At 45.2% G+C, this 24,793-nt stretch overlaps 1 protein-coding gene across 1 annotated transcript in view; it reads right to left on the bottom strand.

The window, feature by feature from the left end:
- The window catches only part of ARL5A (ADP ribosylation factor like GTPase 5A), a 37,680-nt gene that overhangs the window by 8,860 nt on the left and 4,027 nt on the right, over window positions 1-24,793 (bottom strand). The window contains exons 2-5 of the mRNA XM_040357968.1: window positions 15,273-15,333; window positions 9,358-9,505; window positions 7,892-7,975; window positions 2,398-2,549 (exon numbers count right to left, since the gene is read on the bottom strand). Coding sequence (XP_040213902.1) covers window positions 2,398-2,549; window positions 7,892-7,975; window positions 9,358-9,505; window positions 15,273-15,333 — 445 coding nt within the window. The remainder of the gene's footprint in view (window positions 1-2,397; window positions 2,550-7,891; window positions 7,976-9,357; window positions 9,506-15,272; window positions 15,334-24,793) is intronic.

The following is a 24,793-nucleotide window of genomic DNA, read 5'->3' as shown; positions in this document are numbered from 1 at the left end:
CGGGCACAGATGAGGTGGCACTGATTGGCGGCGCTGGTATGCGACACTGATGGGCACACATAGGCGGCACTGATGGGCACACGTAGGCGGCACTGATGGGCACACGTAGGCGGCACTGATGGGCACACATAGGCGGCACTGATGGGCACACATAGGCGGCACTGATGGGCACACATAGGCGGCACAGATGGGCACACATAGGCGGCACAGATGGGCACACATAGGCGGCACAGATGGGCACACATAGGCGGCACAGATGGGCACTCATGGGCGGCACAGATGGGCACTCATGGGCGGCACAGATGGGCACTTATGGGTGGCACAGATGGGCACTGCTAGGTGGGCACTGGGCATGGATGGGCACTGTGGGGTGGCACTGATGGACACTGGGGTGGCGCTGATGGACACTGGGGTGGCGCTGATGGACACTGGGGTGGCGCTGATGGACACTGGGGTGGCAGCACTGATTGTTGCCAGTCAGTGCCCATTTGTGGGCACTGACTGGCATCTTTTTTCTTTATGGTTTTTTTTTTTTTACACTTTTTTTTTTTTTTTGGCTTTTTTTTTTTTTTTGCCCACCCTGGTGCTCCAGGGTGGGCATCCCTGGTGGTCCAGTGTGGCGATCCGAGGGGGGGCTGCGCTGATAAACAATCAGCGCTAACCCCCCCTGTCAGGAGAGCCGCAGATCGGCTATCCTCTACTCGCGTCTGTCAGACGCGAGTGAGGAAGAGCCATCGGCGGCTCTTCCTGTTTACATCGTGATCAGCCGTGGTTGGACACGGCTGATCACGTGGTAAAGAGTCTCCGCCGGAGGCTCTTTACCGAGATCGGAGATGCAGGGTGTCAGACTGACACCCCGCATCACCGATCGCCGCGATGCGCGCCCCCACGGGCGCGCGCGGCATGAAATCCTGCAGGACGTTCTAGAACGTCCTGTCAGGATTTCAGAACCACTTCCCGGACGTAAATCGGCCATAGGCCGGGCGGGAAGTGGTTAAAGGATCATGTGTTTCCTAAAAAGTGGGCGGAGCTGCGCTCTCTCCAAGGTTGTCCTGAAAGGCGATATGAGAAATGATAGAGACAGAATATCAACCAGAGAGACAGAATATCAACCAGAGAGACAGAAACTACAAGATACAAATGTTATGAATTGAGTTGCAGTTCAGTGAGTAAAATAAGTATTTGATCCCCAAACAAAACAGTACTTAGTGGATAAACACTTGTTGGCAAGCACAGAGGTCAGACGTTCCTTGTAGTTGGTTACCAGGTTTGCACACATCTCAGGAGGGATTTTGGTCCACTTATCTTTACAGATCTTCTTTAAATCCTTTAAGCGGAGTTCCACCCAAAAGCGGAACTTTCGCTTTAAAGCGGAGTTCCAATTTTATTTTTTAAATTCAGCAGCTACAACTACTGCAGCTGCTGACTTTTAAAATATGGACACTTACCTGTCCAGGGTGCCTGCGATGTGGGCACCCATAGCTGATCTGTCCCCCTGCTCTCGGGTGGAGGGGCCACCATCTTCGGTAAGAGAATCAGGAAGTGAAGCCTTGCGGCTTCACAGCCTGGTTACCTACAGCGAATGCGCAATCCCACTGGTCCCTGTTGTCTTCTGGGACATGTGCGTCTCCCAGAAGACAGCGCGGGGTACGGAGGAGGGGCCGGACATGACATAGATATCCGCGGATACTGCGGCTATCTATGCCCGGAAGTGGGAACAAATACCTGGATTAGACAGGTATTTGCTCCCCCCTGAAAGGTGCCAAAATGTGACACCAGAGGGGGGAGGATTTCAAAAAGTGGAAGTTCCATTTTTGGGTGGAACTCGGCTTTAAGGACTCCTCACCCCCTTTACATGTCACGTTTGGCATATCATCTTTTTTATTGGGAGGGGGTACCCAGCTCCCACTTCCGCCCGTGCCACCTAGGCGACTCAAGCAGAAGTTCCCCTCTCCCTCTCTGAAATCTTCTGGAACACAGGTCCCAGAAGATTGCCCAGCCATTAAGAAGAGCAAGCGTGACTCGCGCATGTGCAGTGCGCACCTGGCTGTGAAGCCTCAAGCTGTCACAGGTGGATGCCGACACTTGTGATGCTAGCACCAGAGAGAATCGAGGGTTTGGGCATTCACAGTCAGCAGCTCTCTGCTCACGGTGCTGTGAAAACCGAGAGATCAGCGGAGCTCGATAGTTTGGTTCCTCAGTATTAGAGGCACCGGGGGACAGATGAAGCATTGGACAATGCTGCATCCACCCAGGCAAGTATGAATCTGAAAAAAAACATACATCTCTTTTAAAAGGCGTGGAGACTGTGCTTCTTCTTGAGCCCCTCCTTTGCTGCCTCGGCGGTATGTTTTGGCAATGAGTTACCTTAGTGTTTTTTCCTTCTAAAGGACTCACCCTTCTCCAGTGAGAGCACAGCATGCCTGTATGTGCCACTGATGATCTTTCAATGACGTCAACTTCAAGTACTGTGAAATCTCTGCTACGCTCATACATTCCTTCACATCTTGCTTGTTTGCAAAGACCAGCAGCCCCGCCTTCTTCAGGTCCTGCAATAGAAAAAAAATAGGCTGAATAGGTCAAAATGTTCAGGGAAACAGGATTAGGAAAGAGCTGATTAAAGGATAAGTTCACCTTTAGGCATATGTTACATGTTCCGACCCCCCCCCCCCCCCGACAGCAATACGGGGAGAGGTTACCCCTACTAGCTGTCATTTTTTTAAATCAGTGCAGTTGCATCATCATTCATTCACACAGCTGTGTGTGAATGAACTACAAGCCCCAACATCCTTTGCGGCTGTTAGCCTGTAGTTCTCGATAAATTACCATGGCGTTCTTGAGTGCCGTGGTAATTGATTGATTTCTTCCTGTCAGTGTATCTGCTTGCCCATACGGGATGTACAGGTACACTGACAGATCTACAGGAGACCTGCATGGCACCAGCGACCTGCTGATCAGTGGTGCAATGCTTTACAGCAAGGATATGCAATTAGCGGACCTCCAGCTGTTGCAAAACTACAAGTCCCATCATGCCTCTGGGTCTCATGCTTGTGGCTCTCAGGGCCAGATCCACAAATATCGGGCGTAACTTAACTTTTCCCATTTAAGTTACACTGCCACAAATTGTCCAAGTTAGTGCCCGATCCACAAAGCACTTACCTGGAAATTTGCAGCGGTGTAACTTAAATCTGTCCGGCGCAAGGCGGGCCAAATAGAATGGGGCGAGTCCCATTTAAATTAGGCGCGCTCCCGCGCCGGACGTACTGCGCATGCTCCGTCGGGTAAATTACCCGACGTGCATTGCACTAACTGACGTCGCACCGACGTCATTTGCTTAGACGGTAACGTAAATGGCGTCCAGCGCCATTTACGGACGTCTTACGCAAATGACGTTGATGTTTAAATTTCGACGCGGGAACGACGGCCATACTTAACATGGCTTAGGAGAACTAGGGCTCAGCCATAGTTTTATGCGGCGTAACCCGACGGAAACGTAGATTTAGATCGACGGGCCATTCGGGCCGTTCGAGACGTTCGGGGATTGCTGTAAATCTTCATTTGCATATTCTACGCCGGCCGCAATGGCCTCGCCACCTAGCGGCCGGCCTAGAATTGCATCCTTAAGATCCGACAGTGTAATTCAATTACACCTGTCGGATCTTAGGGCTAGCTATGCGTAACTGATTCTATGAATCAGTCGCATAGTTAGAAACAGAGATACGACGGCGTATCAGTATATACGCCGCCGTATCTCGTTTGTGGATCTGGCTCTCAGTGTCTTGCTATGCCTTGAGGGACTTGTAGTTCTGCAACAATCATTTCAAAATTTCTACCTGCAAAAAAAAAAAAAAAAAAAAAGAAGAAGAGCATTTATTATTTTTAGAAAAAGTGAACTTATCCTTTAAATGTTTAAGAGGATCTGTAACCATGAAAGCAATAACAGATACAAAGGACTAAAGTGGTTTAAGTACATACTGGGGGTTATTTACAAAAGGCAAATCCACTTTGCACTACAAGTGCACTTGGAAGTGCAGTCAATGTAAATCTGAGGGGTAGATCTGAAATGAGGGGAAGCTCTGCTGATTTTATTAACCAATCACGTGCAAGGTAAAATTTAGTTTATTTTCCTTGCATGTCCCCCTCGGATCTACAGCGACTGCACTTCCAAGTGCCCTTGCAATGCAAAGTGGATTTTCCTTTAGTAAATAACCCTGATTGTGTATTATCTGCTTGGGAGGGATGAGAATCTCTGTAAACCTGATCAACTTCAGTGAGTGTCGACGCCATGAAAGTAACAGGGCAGTAGGAGGTGCGGATCTTATCTCGTCAACGATACTTTATTGTAATTCCACGTGTCATAAAACAAGTCAAACAGAAGAATCTGCTAATCCTACCATCATTTTGCACATTACAGATATGCATTAACCAGAAACAATACAAAAAATAAAAAAGAAGGACCCAGCCCTACTTTCAAGCTATACAGCAAAAAAAAAAAAACCTAACCAAACCAGTTTCTACTACTAGAAGCAGAGGATTTTGTTGCAAATAAATGTGGAAGTCATGTTAAGGGACCTCTGAGAAGTGCAGTCTCCAGCTATGGGACATACAATATATAGCAATGCATAAAACAGAGAGCAGGCTCCCCTGGAGGCAGCCTTTTCCTTCTTAACCATTTTACTGCCAAACGTATGTTATGACAAGCTGACTGTTGGCAGTCAGGTGAAAGTGACCCAGTGGCTGTGCAGCTGCCTGATCACTTCCACAGACCCTCTGTAGTGTGCTTCCCTCCCTACCCCTCCCCCAGCCAGGTTTTCTATTCTGCTGTCCCATCTGCAGGCCCAGGACCCCCATGGCGGATGCTGCAAGGTTGTTCATTCGCTGATCTCCCCTTGCTGGAATGAACACAAATGCAATGTGCATAATGTCACTTCCAGGTACAGATGTCACCTTTCCTACATACCAAGTCCAGGTCAAAAATCCAAACCATTCAAAGTATCTTTTTATTACAGTTGGTAATTAACAAGAATAAACCTAGTAGAGGGAAAAGGGCACAGAGGGGAGAAAAAAAATGTCTAGGGGGACCTCCTTACCCCACTTCTAATGCAGCCGAGAACAGAGGAAATGTGATCACTTTATCAATACCTTTTCCCCCCCCTCCCCCCTTTTTTTTTTTTTTTTATGTTTTTGTTATATCTATAAAAAAAATGTTTTGCCTTTCATTTACAGTTCAAACTGAATTGCTTGTTTTACAAGGTGATCGTTTTCAATCACTTTAACCACTTAACGCCCGCCGCACGACTATTTACGTCCGCAAAATGGCACGGACAGGGCAGAAGGGCGTATATATACGTCCTTGCCTTTCCGCGGGTCGGGGTTCGATCGGGACCCCCCCCCCGCTGCGTGCGGTGGGCGGATTCCCGCGGGGAGCGATCCGGGACGACGGCGCGGCTATTCATTTATAGCCTCTCCGTCACGATCGCTCCCCGGAGCTGAAGAACGGGGAGAGCCGTATGTAAACACGGCTTCCCCGTGCTTCACTGTGGCGGCTGCATCGATCGAGTGATCCCTTTGATAAGGAGACTCGATCGATGACGTCAGTCCTACAGCCACACTTCCCTACAGTTGTAAACACACACAAGGTGAAGCCTAACTCCTACAGCGCCCCCTGTGGTTAACTCCCAAACTGCAACTGGCATTTTCACAATAAACAATGCAATTTAAATGCATTTTTTGCTGTGAAAATGACAATGGTCCCAAAAATGTGTCAAAATCGTCCGAAGTGTCCGCCATAATGTCGCAGTCACGAAAAAAAAAAAAAAACGCTGATCGCCGCCAATAGTAGTAAAAAAATAATTAATAAAAATCTAAAAAAAAACTATCCCCTATTTTGTAAAGGCTATAAATTTTGCGCAAACCAATCGATAAACACTTATTGCCATTTTTTATATATGTTTTTGGGGGATATTTATTATAGCAAAGAGTAAAAAATATTGCATTTTTTTTCAAAATTGTCGCTCTATTTTTGTTTATAGCGCAAAAAAATAAAAACCGCAGAGGTGATCAAATACCACCAAAAGAAAGCTCCATTTGTGGGGAAAAAACGACGCCAAATTTTGTTTGGGAGCCACGTCGCACGACCGCGCAATTGTCTGTTAAAGCGACGCAGTGCCGAATCGCAAAACCTGGCCTGGGCATTTAGCAACAAAATGGTCCGGGGCTTAAGTGGTTAAGTAAAAAAAAAATGTAAAAAAATAAATAAAAAAATAGTAGTGAAACCGGTTTAGTTAGTATTTTGCTGGCTAGTTTGAACGGGTGCCAGGGACCTTGCAGATTTTTTCGTATACAGCCCTGCCCATGTGTACCTTTCCCTTTTTAGCTAGTTTTAATCATAATCTGAGTGGCAGCTATTGTTGTATTGTCCAGCAAGTGACACGATCCTCGATAATGAACTTGTATGGTGACTTAGGCTGCATTCACACCTGAAGCGTTTTCAGCTCATAAAAACACCCAGGAAAAAAAAAAAACGCACAACAAGCAAAATCCCATCTGAGCGTTTTGTCACCTGAAGCAAAACGCCTGAAAAAGGCCTTAAATTCAGAAAAGAACAGGAGCTTCTTTGCGGCATTTTACATTTCTGCCTTTTACATTGGTGACTTGCACAAAATCGCATTAAAAATGCTCAGGTGTGAACGTAGCCTTAGGCTGGATTCACACCTATGCATTTTATGTGCTTTTAGCATATTGTGGTTAACTCCCAAACTGCAATTGTCACTTTCACAGTAAACAATGCATTTTTAATGGTCCCAAAAATGTGTCAAAATTGTCTGAAGTGTCCGCCATAATGTCAAAGTCACGAAAAAAAAAAAAAAAAAATTGATAAAAATGCAATAAAACTATCCCCTATTTTGTAAACGCTATAAATTTTGCGCAAACCAAATCGATAAACGCTTATTGCATTTTTTTTTTACCAAAAATATTTAGAAGAATACGTATCGGCCTAAACTGAGGAAAATTTTTTTTTTTTTATATGTTTTTGGGGGATATTTATTACAGCAAAAAGCAAAAAAATATTGCATTTTTTTCAGAATTGTCGCTCTATTTTTGTTTATAGCGCAAAAAAAAACAAAAAAATAAATAAATAAAAAACGCAGAGGTGATTAAATACCACCAAAATAAAGCTCTATTTGTGGGAAAAAAAAGGACGCCAATTTTGTTTGGGAGTTACGTCACACGACCGCGCAATTGTCAGTTAAAGCGACGCAGTGCCGAATCGCAAAAACTGGCCAGGTCCTTTACCTGCCTAAAGGTCCGGGTCTTAAGTGGTTAATAAGGAACGTTGCCAGCATGTTAGATTCATCCTGAGAAATAGGACTACCCTGGAAAGAGAGCGTATATTATATTATATTATATTATGTGCTCTGCTCTAAGGCCCCTTGCACATTGGGGCGTTTTTCATGCGGTACAGCGCTAAAAATAGCGCTGCTATACCGCATGAAAAATCATACCCTGTAGTGTCCAATGTGAAAGCCCGAAGGCTTTCACATTGAAGCGGTGCGCTAGCAGGAGCGCACCAAAAAGTCCTGCTAGCCGCATCTTTACCGCGGTATAGGAGCGGGGTGTTCACCGCTCCTATACCGCGCCTTCCCATTGAAATCAATGGGAAAGCGCGGTAATACCGCCCGCAACGCTTTTTCGGCCGCTAGCGGGGGTTAAAGCCTCACCGCTAGCGCCCGAAAATCGCCGTCACCGCGGCTGCACGCCTCAGTGTGAAAGCAGCCTAAGAGTTGCATAGATAAGGGGTTTTCAAATCCTTCTCGAGTGGACTCCAGAAACCATGGGGGGGGGCAACCAGCACACTACATACAGTATATGTACACGGCATATTACTCACCTCATGGGATAACATTTTATAAAGTTCTTCTCTGGTCACTGAAATGCGTTCTCTATCGGTGCTGTCCACAACAACGATTACAAACTACAAATGGAGAGAAAGCAAATAAGAAATAAATTTAAAAAAAATCAATGAAACCCCAAAATAAACAAAAAATTGTGTCAGTTTTTTCTTCTTCTCAAATCTTTCACCAATCAGCATATAAGTGTGGTAAGGATATTAGAGTGTGAGCTCCTTGGGTAACAGGGGCTGTAGAACTAGGGATCGACCGATTATCCAATATCAGCATTTTCCCAAAAATCGGCAAACTAGACTGATATTACTTCAAGGGGTTTTACCAGGGTGATGCATGGTACCGTTCTTTAGAGCGGACGGTTGGCTTCATTGTAATGACAACTGATGAGGCTTGTTACAAGCAGCGGGAGGGGACAACCGCTCCCACCGCTCGTCCTGGCTTTTTCGTTCCACCGGGAGGCCCGAGATTCTAAGAAAAAAAATTCCCAACTGCTCCTAAACGTCTGTTTACCAGCAGCAGTGTACATGAAGCCTAAAGCAGGGGGGGGGGGGGGGGGGGGGGTCACCAAACAAAGGGCCAGATTACTGTCCTTCAAACTTTTGGGGGGGGGGCAGACTATGGCCAGTGCCCCATCGTTGGTGCCAGTGGGAGGACCAGTGCCTCATTGTTGTCAGAGGCAGGAAATACACCCCAGTGTTGCTGACCGTATATGAAATAATGCCCCATGGACCAGATAAAAGCATGCATAGGGCCACATCTAGCCCCCCATCTGCAGTTTGGAGACCACTACTCTAAGGTATGGCTTACTGTAGGCTAATGCACACAAGGAGGATCCAAAAAACAAAGAAACCAAATGCATTGCCTTAAAAAATAAATATGAAATTGAAAAATGGGGCCTAAAGCTAAGGTTGGGACTTTTGATTGAGGCAATAGCTAGCATGCCTATTATGAAATTCTCCATTTACGACAAAACAGGTTGGCGCCCATAGGCGTGCGCACAGGGTGTGCCAGGGCACACCCTAATCACCCTGTGCTGCGCAGATTCCCCCTGCTGCTTGGCTGCAGAGAAAAGGACTGGGGAATCTTTGTCCTCAGTCACCTTTCTCTGTATCTAAAGTGAGACATCAGGGGTCTGTTTGGACCCCTGATATTTCACCAAAACCCCCCAATGGTTCAACATTTTTTTTATAATAAAGAAATTAAAAATAAACGACTGACACCAATTTCCGCCCTGACACAATCTACTGCCCTATATATATTTGCACACATACATGTGGTGCACACCCTAATGCAATAGGCTGCGCACACTTATATTTGAGCCTATAGTCCCGCTTTAACAATATTTTACATTTCAGAGTGTCAACCAGAGAGACAGGATATTCCTATACTGACATGATATTAGCATGCTTTTTACCCCCGAGACGCCAATCAATCAGAAGAAAGTGCTTGCCTCGGTGTTTGTGTAATAAGTGTTCCATGAAGATCGGAGAGATTCCTGTCCTCCGATATCCCACATCAGAAAGCGAGTATTGTTCACTACAATTTCTTCCACATTGCTCCCTATTGTTGGGGACGTGTGCACCACCTCATTCATGGAACTGGAAAACACAAAAACACAACGTTAGTAAAAAATGCTAAGGTTTAATCTGTCTTTAACCACTAGCTGACGGCCGTACGACTTTGTACGGCCTCAGCGCGGCTCCCAAACTCTAACAGGCCATCTTTTTACGGCCTCCCCTTTGCACGTTCCCCGCGCGCGCTCCCGAGCGCGCTGCGGGGAACTGCTGTACTGGCCGTGTCCCTTGGACACAGCCAGTCACAGATCGCCGTGAACGGCCAATCGGAGCGGCCGTTTCCTAGGCGATCTGTGCGGCCAATGAGAGATGATCTCATATGTTTACATATGAGATCATCTCTCATTCCCGGCTCTCGCAGACAGCGTGCTGTCAGGGGAGAGAGGAGACGGATCTGTGTCTCTTGTACATAGAGACACAGATCGGTCACCTCCCCCAGTCACCCCCCTTCCCCCACAGTTAGAACACTAATTAGGGTACACATTTAACCCCTTCCTCACCCCCTAGTGTTAACCCCTTCCCTGCCAGTCACATTTATACTGTAATTAGTGCATATTTATAGCACTGATTGCAGTATAAATGTGAATGGCGCCAGAAATGTGTCAAAAGTGTCCGCCATAACGTCGCAGTCCCAATAAAAATCGCAGATCGCCGCCATTACTAGTAAAAAAAAAAAATAATAATAATAATTCTGTCCCTTATTTTGTAGGCGCTATAACTTTTGCGCAAACCAGTCGCTTATTGCGATTTTTTTTTTTACTAAAAATATGTAGAATACGTATCGGCCTAGACTGAGGATAAAAAAAAAACGTAAAAAAAAAATTGAGCTATTTATTATAGCAACAAGTAAAAAAATGTTTTTTCAAAATTGTCGCTCTATTTTTGTTTATAGCGCAGAGGTGATCAAATACCACCAAAAGAAAGCTCTATTTGTGGGGAAAAAAGGACGTTAATTTTGTTTGGGAGCCACGTCGCACGACCGCGCAATTGTCAGTTAAAGCGACGCAGTGCCGAATCGCAAAAAGTCCTCTGGTCAGGAAGGGGTTTAAGTGCCCAGTAAGGAAGTGGTTAACCACTTAAGGACCGCCTCCTGCACATATATACGTCAGCAGAATGGCACGGCTGGGTACAAGCATGTACCAGTACGTCCTCTTTAAGTGCCCAGCCGTGGGTCCGAAGCTCCGTGACCGCAGGACCCGATCGCCGCTGGAGTCCCGCGATCGGTCCTCAGAGCTGAAGAATGAGGAGAGCTGTGTAAACACAGCTTCCCCGTTCTTCACTGTGGCAGTGTCATTGATCGCCTGTTCCCTGATATAGGGAAATACGATCAATGATGTCACACATCCAGCCCCGCCCCCCTACAGTTAGAAACACATATGAGGTCACACTAACCCCCTTTAGTGCCCCCTAGTGGTTAACTCCCAAACTGCAATTGTCATTTTCACAAACAATGCATTTTTATAGCATTTTTTGCTGTGAAAATTACAATTGTCCCAAAAATTTTACAAAATTGTCCGATGTGTCCGCCATAATGTCGCGGTCACGAAATAAAATAAAAAAACGCTGATCGCCGCCATTAGTAGTAAAAAAAAAATTAATAAAAATGCAATAAAACTATCCCCTATTTTGTTAACACTATACATTTTGCGCAAACCAATCGATAAACGCGTATTGCGATGTTTTTTTACCAAAAATAGGTAGAGGAATACGTATCGGCCTAAACTGAGGAAAAAAAAACGTTTTTTTGTATATATATTTTGGGGGATATTTATTATAGCAAAAAGGAAAATATTGAATTTTTTTCAAAATTGTCGCTCTATTTTTGTTTATAGCGCAAAAAATAAAAACCGCAGAGGTGATCAAATACCACCAAAAGAAATCTCTATTTGTGGGGGAAAAAAGGACGCCAATTTTGTTTGGGAGCCACTTCGCACGACCGCGCAAATGTCAGTAAAAGCGACGCAGTGCCGAATCGCAAAAACTGGCCGGGTCCTTTACCTGCATTTTGGTCCGGGTCTTAAGTGGTTAAAAATTCCCTGCAATTAATCTCAGAACAGTGGTAGCGATCTTTCAGCACCTACTGTGGTGTACGCTACTCAAGTACACCATGGCAGCAATCAATCGCACAAAGTTGCAGCAATGACTGATTGTTGCTTGTCTGCTAAATGTCAGACAATTTTGGTAATGCAAATAAGCTACAAAAATGTGCAAGTCTTATACCCAATTTTGTTTTTGAACATTTTTTTTGGACTTCTTCCAGTAATATACCATATTTCCAAGCAGGTTTACAGTCACAAGCTTTTAAAGTGCAAACTAATTCTCTTAATGCAATACAAAAAATTTACCATCAACACAAGCGTGTTGATGGGCATGGATGGAGGAGGATTTAAACAATAAAAAAAGGAGGGGGGAGAGGCATCAGCACAAGGGACACATTATACTGACCAAGTTATAACTCTTTTGCAGATTTTTTTTTTTGTCTGCACTTTTACTTTAAACTGTAGTAAAAAACAAAACAAAAAAAAAACAAAAAAAAAAAACATTACATCAAAAGTAAAAAATAAAAGAACACATTATTTGCAATACATATGTGTGAACATTTTATCTGCCAAAAGATTGGTAATCTTCTTCAGCCCCTCTTGTAATTAACCACTTAAGGACCGGACCAATATGCTGCTAAAATGACCCAAGGGGTTTTTACAATTCGGCACTGCGTCACTTTAACAGACAATTGTGCGGACGTGGCTCCCAAACAAAATTGGCGTCCTTTTTTCACCACAAATAGAGCTTTCTTTTGGTGGTATTTGATCACCTCTGCGGTTTTTATTTTTTGCGCTATAAACAAAAATAGAGCGACAATTTTGAAAAAAAAAAAACAATATTTTTTACTTTTTGCTATAATAAATATCCCCCAAAAACATATTTAAAAAAGAAAATTTCCTCAGTTTAGGCCGATACGTATTCTTCTACCTATTTTTGGTAAAAAAAAAAAAATCGCAATAAGTGTTTATCGATTGGTTTGCGCAAAATTTATAGCGTTTACAAAATATGGGATAGTTTTATTATTTTTATTTTTTTTACTACTAATGGCGGTGATCAGCGATTTTTTTCGTGACTGCGACATTATGGCGGACACTTCGGACAATTTTGACACATTTTTGGGACCATTGTCATTTTCACAGCAAAAAATGCATTTAAATTGCATTGTTTATTGTGAAAATGACAGTTGCAATTTGGGAGTTAACCACAGGGGGCGCTGTAGGAGTTATGTTTCACCTAGTGTGTGTTTACAACTGTAGGGGGGTGTGGCTGTAGGTCTGACGTCATCGATCGCATCTCCCTATAAAAGGGATCACTCGATCGATGCAGCCGCCACAGTGAAGCACGGGGAAGCCGTGTTTACATACGCCTCTCCCTGTTCTTCAGCTCCGGGGAGCGATCGCGAGGGGGCGGCTAGAAACGAATAGCCGCGCCCTCGTCCCGGATCGCTCGGACAGCCACGAGAACCGCCGCATGTACCGGGGGGGGGGGGTCCCGATCGGACCCCCGACCCACGTCTAGGCAGGCACGTACAGGTACGCCAATGTGCCTGTCCGTGCCATTCTGCCGTATATGTACATGCGGCGGTCCGGAAGTGGTTAAAAGGCCACCCTTACCTTTATGTGTTTATTGGATGCTAGATGCGACAAATGGTCCTCCTGACCCATAGCAAGGTGAAAGAAGGCGAGCCAGGGAAACCATTTCCTAATAAAACCAGTATTTGCATACTAAAGCACCTAGGGATGGATGGTCTTGAGAAAAACCTAAAAGTGGTTGTAAACCCGAACATATAACCAATGAAAAGAATTACCTCAGGCAATACACAGAGACTAAACAAATCCTCCTACATAGGTTGTACCTATTTATTGCAGTCTTCTCTTCGCTATATCCGTTCAAAGTGCAGAATGTATAAAGCTTGTCTGAGTTGTCAGAAAAAAGGGGGCGGATAGCTGAAGGTACACTCTACAGAGCTCAGTGAGGAGAACTCTGAGAGCTGATTGGAGGGAAGGAACACCCCCTTCACTTAGCACACAGGAACAGAGCTGAGGCTGTCAATCAGCTGGGCACTCGAGAAGAGGAGCCAGGAGTCCCACTGAGGGACTCTAGAATGAGGAGGATCGGGGCCACTACTGTGCAAAACCAACTGCACAGAGGAGGCAAGTATGACATTTTTATTTTTTAAAACAAACCTATACATATCCTTTAACTGCTTCCCAACCAGGCGCCGTTATACTGCAGGTTGGCTCCCCTGGGCAAGCCATCGTAGCTGTATGTCGGCACCTTTAAGACCACTAGGGGGCACGACGACGGAGCCGATGTGCGTGCCCATTGGTCACGATGACCGCCGGGCACCTGTGATCGCTCCACAGAGACAGAACGGAGGTCTGTCAATTTAAACAGACAGATCTCCATTCTGTCAGGGGAGAGGAGTCATATCTGTTGTTCATACCAAGTATGAACACTGATCAGTCTCCTCCCCCAGGCAGTCCCAACCCCCCTGTTAACTCCCTCCCCTTTCAGGAAAACTTGATTCATGCAGATAGCAGAGGAAAGAAGCAACAAACCGAAAGAACACTTGGTGCTCTTAATTGAAACGAGTACACAGTATAGAGGGATATGTTTTGTTCATATTTCATGTCTGAGATTTACAACCATTTTAATTCCCCGAAACAGAAGAAGTGTTAAGCTTAAAGTGACACTAAAGGTTCCTTTTTTTTTTTTTTAAATAACAAACATGTCTTACTTGCCTCCACTGTGCAGTTTTGCACAGAGTGGCCTCGATCCTCCTCTTCTGAGGTCTCACGGTGGCTTTCGCAGCTCCTCCCCGCATTAGTTAACCCCCTCTGGGAAGCGCTCACCCGAGGGGGTTACCTTACAGGCGCACTCCTGAGTCATTCATTTGGCGTCCATAGCCGCCGAATGTATGACTCGGTCCCGCGCCCACATGACTGGATTTTATTGAGAGCATCTGAGACAATGGCTGCACTGCCATCAATCTATCCAATCAAGGGCCAAGAGCCCTTGGAGGGAGCGAAAGCAGAAACGCCCCCATGGAAATTCGAGGCTCAGGTAAGTAAAACGGGGAGGCCAGACATCTTTCTCAGCATAAATGTTTTTAGGGGGGCAACAAAGTTGTTGACGTATGTTCACACTTCTAAGAAAAAAGAGCTGGTGGAAGACAAATACCGTATTTATCGGGGTATTGCGCGCTCCGGCGTATAGCGCGCTCCCCTAATGTGGACCCGCATTCCTGTAAAAAAAAAAAAAAAATTTTAGTACTTATAGTTTTGGTGTCTTGCGCGGCGGCCTCATCGGGTCTGGCGTCCGTCTGCGGCTTCGGTGGTGTCCTCGTCGGGTCCGGCGTCCTTCTGCGGTGTCATCCCCGCTCGATGCCCGCACTGAGTTTGAACCACTGCGCCGGCATATACCGAGCGCAGTACACTCGGGTATAGTCGGCTCCTCTCGCGGTCACGTCCTGTACGTGACCGCAAGAGGGGCCGAGCCTGCCCGACTATACTGCGCTCGGTATATGCCGGTGCAGTGGTTCAAACTCGGCGCGGGAAGCGGGTATTGGCGTATATTGCGCACCCACGATTTTGCCCTGTGCACGGTATACGCCGATAAATACGGTAGTTGTATAGGCACACTAACTGCCTGGGCCTGAGATCTCTGCAACCCATGCAAACTAACATACAAAAAAAAAAAGGATCAACTTGCCGTCTCTGCTGTTCAGTTAAAAATATATACTTACAACTGATATAATATTGTTGTCTTCCCAGCATTATCCAGCCCCACAATAATCACTTTGTGCTCTGAAATACAAAAAAGAGAAAAGAAAATTCCATTACTGTTCTAGCATTTTCTTTCCCACTAATAATATTATTATTGTTAATAATACTACATAAGGCGACTTACCTGAACAGGACTAATACAGGTTCGCTAAACTGCATGCAAATCCATTTATAATTTCATGTAAGCAAAATTGATTCTATAATGTAATTTCAAAACTCGTGTTTAATATCCAACCACTAATCTACAGGGTACTTTCACCCCCTTCCTGCCCAGGTCATTTTTTATCTTTCAGCGCTATCACACTTTGAATGACAATTACGTGGTCATGCGACACTGTAACCAAGTGAAACTAGACACAACTAGAGCTTTCTTTTGGTGGTATTTAATTACTGCTGGGATTTTTTTTTGTTAAAAAAAAAAAAAAAAAAAAAAAAAAAAGGATCGAAAATGTTGAAAAAAATAAAATTTAAATAAATAATTTGTCAGTAAATTTTGTAAATAAGTAATTTTTCTCCTTCACTGATGTGCGCTGATGAGGCTGCACTGATGGGCCCTGGTGGGCACTGATAGGCGGCATGGATAAGCAGCACTGATGGGTGGCACTGAGAGCCAGCACTGACTGGCATCACTAATGGGCACCAATTTCTGGCGGTGGTGGGCACTGGTTGCTGGCACTCTAATTTGATCAGTGCCCTGAATACATCTCTCACTGTCCCCTGCGAGGATATGCCACTGATCGGCTCTCCTCGCCACACACTGTCAGTGTGAGGTGAGGCGCGCCGATTACCAACACTTCCAAGTGACCAGCTGTGATTGGACACAGCCAACCACATGATTAAAAAGCTGCGTCAGCGCCATGTCCTAGCTACACGGGGCGATCGCTGCGATGTGTGCCCCACGCAGGAGCGGCCGTTCGGGTGCGCCATCATATGACGTCTGCCCAGAACAAGAGCCGCACCGTCCCGCTGTCATTTGACGGTGGGTGGAGCGGCAAGTGATTAAAGAGGAAGTAAACCTTCCTGTATACTTTTTACCTATATGCAAGCCTAGAATAAGTCTTACCTAGAGGTACTGTAAATATCTCCGTGCGCTGTCGGCATCTCAGTGATGCGGCGGGCTCGCCCGCGCGCCCCCCAGTGGCCCGGAGGCTGTAAAATGACGGCGACCCAGAGATTTAGAACCACACTGCAGCCGTATATAGTCGTACGGCCGCCAGGAAGTGGTTAAAGCGACCGTAAAGCCCACTTTGTAATTTTTATCTACAGGTAAGCCTATAATAAAAAAGGAATATCTCCTAAACATGCACCATTTAGGAGGTATTCCCCCTGGATGCAGCCAACGACCTCACCGGCGCATGCGCTCTGAAAGGCCGGCATACCGTGCTGGACATTCAGAGTTGCCGAAACCGAGGGCTCCTCATGCACAATAGTTACGTCATCGCTGCTCTGGCCACTCACAGCGCCGGAGCCCGCGATGCCGGAATAAAGACCGGGGGAAATGTCCACCCTCTCAGCGGTGAAAGCACGCCGCTGGAAGGCTTTGTTCTAAAAGTAAGCATTTCATAATGTGCTCTCAATCCTCCTCTTCGGCGAGTGACCCCATAGAAAGCCTTTTTTTATGGGGGCACTCGTGTGGGCTCGCTCCCGAGCCACCTCATCTTGGGTTATTGACACAGACATGATTTGGCCCTGCCCCCTCTTCACAGGATTTGATGGACAGGAGTGCGAGCCACTGGCTTCTGCTGCTATCATTCTGCTTTATGAACAAGGAAGTAAGTTTAGCGAGCCACTGCTCTTATGCACAGCGCTGGATCAAGTTCGGCTCAGGTAAGTACAAGGGGGTGAGGGGGGGGATCCTGTGACAGAGAAGGTTTTTTATCTTGATGCAAAAAATGCATTAAGGTAAAAAAAACACACACTCTAGGCCAGTGATGGTTAACCTTGGCACCCCAGATGTTTTGGAACTACATTTCCCATGATGCTCAACTACACTCCAGAGTGCATGAGCATCATGGAAAATGTAGTTCCAAAACATCTGGGGTGCCAAGGTTTGCCATCACTGCTCTAGGCTTTAGAACCACTTTAAGCAAATGACAAACTGTGTCGAAAAGGACTGCAGACAGATATTCCAATTTTCCTAGAATTGTGCTGTAGTTTTTAGAGAATTTGTTTCTTCTCTCGTTAACAGGTGATGAGCTAGGAAGTGGTAGATATGTCATCAGCTGTACTTTATGCAACAGATCTTCTTCCACTAAGGAGATAGATTACAACCGAGCAAGCAATGCGCTTTCCAATGCACATAAATACTAAATCATTAATAGGATCTCAGTGGAGTAAGCTGAGCCCTGTAAATCCCATACGGCAGATTAGCGGGCATCATCAGGGCATTTTAACAGAAGTGAACCAAGTCCCTACCATGCCATCAAAGTCTGTAAACAACTGGCCTTAGGAGTAGCACCCTACAGCAATTAAAAACAGAGGTACATCAGGAGGACAGTTGAAGATAACCTGGATAAAATAGTTATGTCAAACAGTTTAAATGATGTAAAGTGGACCTTGCATGAAAAAAAAAAAAAAGAAAATTCAATTTAACAAAGAAAAAAAAAAAAGGCAGATCGCAGTTCTGTCACTGGGGAAGATGGAGATCTTGTGTTTCTGCTAAGCAGGAACACTGATCTTGGTCTTCCCCTATTTTAAGCATCCCCTCACAGTTAGAAAGCACTCCCAGGGAGCACATTTAAAGGGGTTGTAAAGGATCAATTTTTTTTTTTTAAATAACAAACATGTCATACTTACCTCCACTGTGCAGTTCGTTTGCACAGAGTGGCCCCGAACCTCCTGTTCTGGGGCCCCATGGCGACTCTTTCCTGCAATAGCCAACATCCTCTGGGGGCCAAATTACACAGTACAAGCATTGTGCGGTTATTCATGCTTTAAAAGGGTAATTAATGCTTGAAAGTGATTGTTAAGCCACTCTATCATCGTCATACAATCCTGTTTCCCAATGATAGATGCCCCAGTGTGTGTGATGCCATCTACACCTTAATTCAGAGCGCTTCTCTTGGCTCACGTGACCGTCTGGCTCTCCCCTCTCCCGATCTGACCAGGAGGAGAGAGGCGGCTTGTCACGTGAGCACCGCTATGAAATAAGGTGTAGACAGCATTTTTTTTTATATAAGGCATACACACTGGGGCACCTGTCATTAGGAAACAGAGAGGTTTGTTTGAAGATGTAAAAGTTATTTCAGCAGACGGAAGGGGAGGGGGGGGGGGGTGGACTGGGCACTGTCACAAGCTGACAGGCAGCGGGAGGGAGGACAGAAGAGAGCTGCAGATGGAGGCACGTAAACTGACCACGGGAGAGAGAGAGAGAGAGAGAGAGAGAGAGAGAGAGAGAGAGAGAGAGAGAGAGAGAGAGAGAGAGAGAGAGAGAGAGAGAGAGAGAGAGAGAGAGAGAGAGAGAGAGAGAGAGAGAGAGAGAGAGAGAGAGAGAGAGAGAGAGAGAGAGAGAGAGAGAGAGAGAGAGAGAGAGAGAGAGAGAGAGAGAGAGAGAGAGAGAGAGAGAGAGAGAGAGAGAGAGAGAGAGAGAGAGAGAGAGAGAGAGAGATTCTTCATCAGTGTAGGCCAATATTAAATATATCCCCATATTTTTGGTTAAAAAAATAAACAAAATCTCAATAAGCGTATATTGATTGGTTTGCGCAAAACTCTACAAAATAGGGGATATTATTTAGGGCATTCTTATAAAAAAAATTAAAAAAAAGGAGGTTTTACTAGTAATGATGGCGATATGCGATTTTTAGCAGGACTCCGACATTGCGGTGGACAGATCACTTTTTTGGGACCAGTGGAATTTATTCAGTAATCAGAGCTAAAAATAGCCACTGATTACTGTATAAACGTCACTGGCAGGAAAGGGGTTAACACTAGGGGGCAATCAAGGGGTTAAGTATTTCCTAGTGCGGCGTTTCTAACTGTGGGTGGGAGAGGACTGACGAGAGTAGAGATAGATTGCTGTTCCTGATCACATGCTGTTCCTGATCACAAGGAACAGCAGATCTCTCTACTTCCCTGTCAGAATGGGGATCTGTCTGTTTACATTGACAGATCCCTGTTCTGGCTTTTTGAGGAGCGATCACGGGTCGCCAGTGGACATCATGCCCATGTGATTCGGCTCCGACGTCGCGATGCGGGTGCTCCCCTGTAGCCCTTAAGGCGGCTGCCGTATAGCTACGGTCATTCATGCAGGGGAGCCAACCTGCCGCCATACAACGATGGTGGCTGGTCGGCAAGTAGTTAAAGGAACAGGATCAATCTCATCTATATATTTTTAGGGTAACAAATGCTTTAAGGCCCTAAACACAAGTACCACTCTGCAGAGTGTTCAGCCCTGTCCAGCCATAGCATATTTCATCCTGCCATAGACTTTGATGAGGCGCACTAAAATGCTGGGGAGTCACACAGCACGCTAGACGGCAAAATATGCGACGGCCAAATGTGAAAGGGACCTAAAATTCTTCTTCATAATGGAGTATAAAGAAAAATAGAAAGTCGAGCTGTGAGAGAGACAACATGGCCTCAGGGAAATGCCAGAGACACAAAGATCTAAAAAGCTGGTCATGCAAACCACCACTGCCAAGCAAAAAACAAACATTAGCTTTGGGTGAGGCTGAACCGCCAACGCCAGAAAAACAGCAGCTAGAATCTGAGCAGCAGACAGAATCAGATCGGGGTTCTTTTTTAAGGTTTGCCTTCGTTGGTGTCCATCACAGCTGTAGCACTTTTTTGGCAGGGGTGCTGAATGAAAAGGTATTAATGTAAGACTATTTACTTTTCATAGGCAGATCTATATCTACACAAATTAAAATTGTGGTGCCTAGAGTGGAGTTAAAACATTATTTTAACCTCTTCACATCCGCGCTATAGCCTAATGACGGCTACAGTGCGGACCTACTTTGCCAGGAGGCCGTCAATAGACGTCCTCCCGTGCTCGAGCGGCCTGCGGGGCGCACGCGGCTCGCTCTGTGATCAGCAAGTCTATGAGACTGGGTCACAGATCAGAGTAAGGGGTTGCTCCCGACCCCTTACCACGTGATCAGCTGTCAGCCACTGACAGTTCATCATGTGATGTAAACAGAGCAGATAATCGGCTATTTTTTCTCCTCGCGCTAATAGCGCGAGGCGAGAAAAAAAAAGCCGATTGACGGCGGAAGACAGAGGCACATCGGTCCCGATCAGTGAGAGCTGCCGCCAGCTCACCTGTGCCCATGTGTGCCACCTGTTAGTGCCTCAAACAGTGCAGCCCCGTCAGCGCCCCCAAACAGTGCAGCCCCGTCAGCGCCCCCAAACAGTGCAGCCCCGTCAGCGCCCCCAAACAGTGCAGCCCCGTCAGCGCCCCCAAACAGTGCAGCCCCGTCAGCGCCCCCAAACAGTGCAGCCCCGTCAGCGCCCCCAAACAGTGCAGCCCCGTCAGCGCCCCCAAACAGTGCAGCCCCGTCAGCGCCCCCAAACAGTGCAGCCCCATCAGCGCCCCCAAACAGTGCAGCCCCATCAGCGCCCCCAAACAGTGCAGCCCCATCAGCGCCCACCAATGAAGGAGACAAATTACCTGTTTGCAAAATGTTATAACAAAATATGAAACATGTTTGTTTAGCAAAAAAAAAAAATAAAAACCCCAGTGGTGATTAAATACCACCAAAAGAAAACTATTTGATTGAAAAAAAAATTGGGTACAGTTTTGTATGACTGCAGTGTGCATCAGTTTGGTCTATGCAGGAGGTGGGTTTAAGTGCCCAGTAAGCGTGTATGCGACGGTCGGAAGCCTGTCAATCAATTAGGAACGCCAACTCCCGCAGAAGACATACCGGGAAGCGGCGGTGAAAATACAGTATGTACGGGGATAAAATAAAAAAAAAAAAACAACAGCCGATTGTCATTAGGAGAACTCGGCTAAAAGTAATGTTAAATAATTTTTTTTGGGGTGAACCTCCACGTTAAGCAGGTTCCCAATGCATTTTTGAGTTCAGAATTTATAGTGATTGGACTTAACCAAGACTTGTTAAAGCGGGAGTTCACCCGAATTTTTTTTCTGAACATTAGATTGAGGCTCATTTTGTCTATGGGAATCGGGTAATTTTTTTTCAAATCGAAGCAGTACTTACCGTTTTAGAGATAGATCTTCTCCGCCGCTTCCGGGTATGGGCTGCGGGACTGGGCTTTCCTATTTGATTCACAGGCTTCCGACGGTCGCATACATCGCGTCACGAGTAGCCGAACGTCGGTGCGGCTCTATACGGCGCCTGCGCACCGACGTTTGTCTGCTTTCGGAAAATCGTGACGCGATGTATGCGACCGTCGGAAGTCTGTCGGAAGCCTGTCAATCAAATAGGAACGCCCATTCCTGCAGCCCATACCCGGAAGCGGCGGAGAAGATCGCTCTCTAAAACGGTAAGTACTGCTTAGATTTTAAAAAATCCACCCGATTTCCCTTGACAAAATGAGCATCAATCTAATGTTAAAAATTACGTTTTTGGGTGAACCTCCACTTTAAAGTAGAAGCACAGCCAAGGCAGTTCGTTCAGCTGACAGCGCTCACACGCTCCGTTACACTTGCGGTCGGGAGCAGTATAAATAGGCATGCGAGTCGTGTTTTTACCAGCTAGAATGTCCTGACTATAGTAAAGAAATAAAAATATTTACAGAGATGTACATTCCCTGTGCTGCCAATCAATGCCCTTCCATAGGTAATAGGAGAATACGATCTCATTCTTGAATCAAAAAGTAGCACCCAGCAAAGCCAGCTCAGTCTCCTCACTCCCCATCCTGTATGATGTCAGCACTCCGATCAATGATGACTGTACTTCTCAGAGGAAAAGAGTGACTGTGCACCAGATTAAAGGTCAGGCGAGATGCAAAGCAGCTCATACATGAACATCCAGAGCAAGAAACAGATCAACTCACGGGGCAGATCTCCAATGCAGAGAACGTGACATCTGAAAACATTCACTGGTGGTGAATCATTCACTTTATATTAAAACCCACTATCCAAGATAGAACAAATGGCTATAAAAGAAGGGTAAATTATTTGCTCAGTGTATATAGGAAACAGTTTGTATTTTTTTTTTTATTTACAACCAATATCATAAAGGCCAAATATAATGGTCGTGGGTTATTTCTTTTTTATTTATAAGTTTTGGACAATTGTTTTAATATATATATATATATATATATATATATATATATATATATATATATATATATATATATATATATATTCCTTGTTACAAACAATTATGCCGCGTACACACGACCGTTTTTCATGACGAGAAAAATGTCATTTTTGAAATTGTGATGTGTAGGCTCCAGTGCATTTTTCTCGCCGAGAAAAATGGGCATTAAAAATTTAGAACCTGCTATTTTTTCCCCTCGCCGTTTTTCACGTAGTCTTTTTTCTCGTTGTGAAATCCGGTCGTGTTTAGGCTTTAAACGACTGGGGGAAAAAACGTGCATGCTCAGAAGCAAGTTATGAGAAGGGAAATTTGCATAATAAGCCCAAAGGGAGGCGCCATTCGAATGGAACTTCCCCTTTATAGTGACATCGTACGTCACCGCGCTTTGCTTAAAGCGGTGTTTCACCCTAAAAAACAAGTTTCTAGCATGCCATCAAGCATACTAGCGCAAGCTACAGTATGCCTTTCTTTTTTTTTTTTTCGAGCCGTACTCACTGTTTAATCCTATAGTGAAGTTTCAGACTCCCCGCGGGGAATGGGCGTTCCTATGCAGAGGGAAGATGATTGACGGCCGGCTATGGCGCGTCACGCTTCCCGAAGATAGCCGAAATAGGACTTGCCTCTTCACGGCGCTATACGGCGCCTGCGCACAGACATCGGAGCTGACTGCGCAGGCGCCGTGAAGAGGCAAGTCCTATTTTGGCTATCTTCGGGAAGCGTGACGCGCCATAGCCAGCTGTCAATCATCTTCCCTCTACATAGGAACGCCCATTCCCCGCGGGGAGTCTGAATCTTCACTACGGCAGTAAACTGAGTACGGCGCCAAAAAATAAAATAAAGGCGTACTGTAGATCGCGCTAGTATGCTTGATGGCATGCTAGAAAAAAAAATGTTTTTTTTAGGGTGAACCCCCGCTTTAAGCATTTTTTTTTTTCACGATCGTGTGTATGCAAGGCAGGCTTGACAAGAATCGCTTCAAGAATTTTTTTTTTTTTTTTTCCATGACATGAAAAACGGCTTGAGCCTCTAGGTACTGAGTGCAGGCAGCCCATGTAAGTACATGGGGGACACAGCCAATCGCCATCATTGGGCTGCCTGCACTCAGTACCTAGAGGCTCATCCCACAAACAGCTCATACACGGTGTACGGGCCTTGATTTTTATTGGACCTGGAATTTATTTGGTGGATTTAAACTGAAGGCTTTAACCATTCGAATACCAGGCACTTTTACCCCCTTCCTGCCCAGGCCAATTTTCAGCTTAAAGCACTGTCACAATTTGAATGACAATTGCGCAGTCATGCTACACTGTACCCATATGAAATTTTTATAAAAAAAAAATTCAGAAATAGAGCTTTCTTTTGGTGCCATTTGATCACCACTGGGTTTTAATATTTTTTGCTAAATAAATGTGTGTCTTAATTTCTGTTATAACATTTTGCAGATAAATAATCTTTCTTCATACATTTAGGCCAACATTCATTGTATTTATAAGAGGCATGGCAAGTTTTGTAGTTGTAATTTTTTGGAAAATTAAGAAGTTAAATACACACACTAAAATAAAATATATATATATATATATATATATATATATATATATATATATATATATATATATATATATATATATATATATATATATATATATATATATAAAATCAGAGCAATAGTGTTGTGTTACCACTATACTACTCTGGGAAAGTGATCAGGATTTGTATTTTTAAACCAATGACTTTCGCCGATATAAAGCAACCATTTTTACTGAATGAAACGGATTAATTTGGTGTCTTTTGTTGCGATTAACCACAGCCAATCACATGGTACAGATGGGCTGTGATTAGCCCTCTTTATACCATGAGATCACTGTGACTAAACACAGCTAGTAAGCTAGCAACACAATTGTATACAAAGGATGGCATGAAAGGAAGCCATCAATTGTTTACAATTGTGATGTAATCTGCTATGATTGGTCACAGCAATCACATTGTACCGGCAATGGGCCGGTACAATGATCAGTCATCAGCTGGGTCCGATGGACACAGCCGGTGACAGAACGTGCTACAGCACAGCTCTAGGGGGGGCACTTTATATGATCTCCACCCGTATCTACGAAAGTCCCACTCAGCCGTCCTTTCGCTATAGGCTAGGTGGGAACTGGTTAACCACTTCATCCTCGGACCATTTTGTTGCTAAATGACCGGGCCACTTTTTGCGATTCGGCACATCGCCGCTTTAACCGGCGATTGCGCGTTGT

Source organism: Rana temporaria, chromosome 6, assembly GCF_905171775.1.
Source record: "Rana temporaria chromosome 6, aRanTem1.1, whole genome shotgun sequence".
NCBI lineage: Eukaryota > Metazoa > Chordata > Amphibia > Anura > Ranidae > Rana > Rana temporaria.
This window is presented reverse-complemented; position numbering and strand designations above follow the sequence as displayed.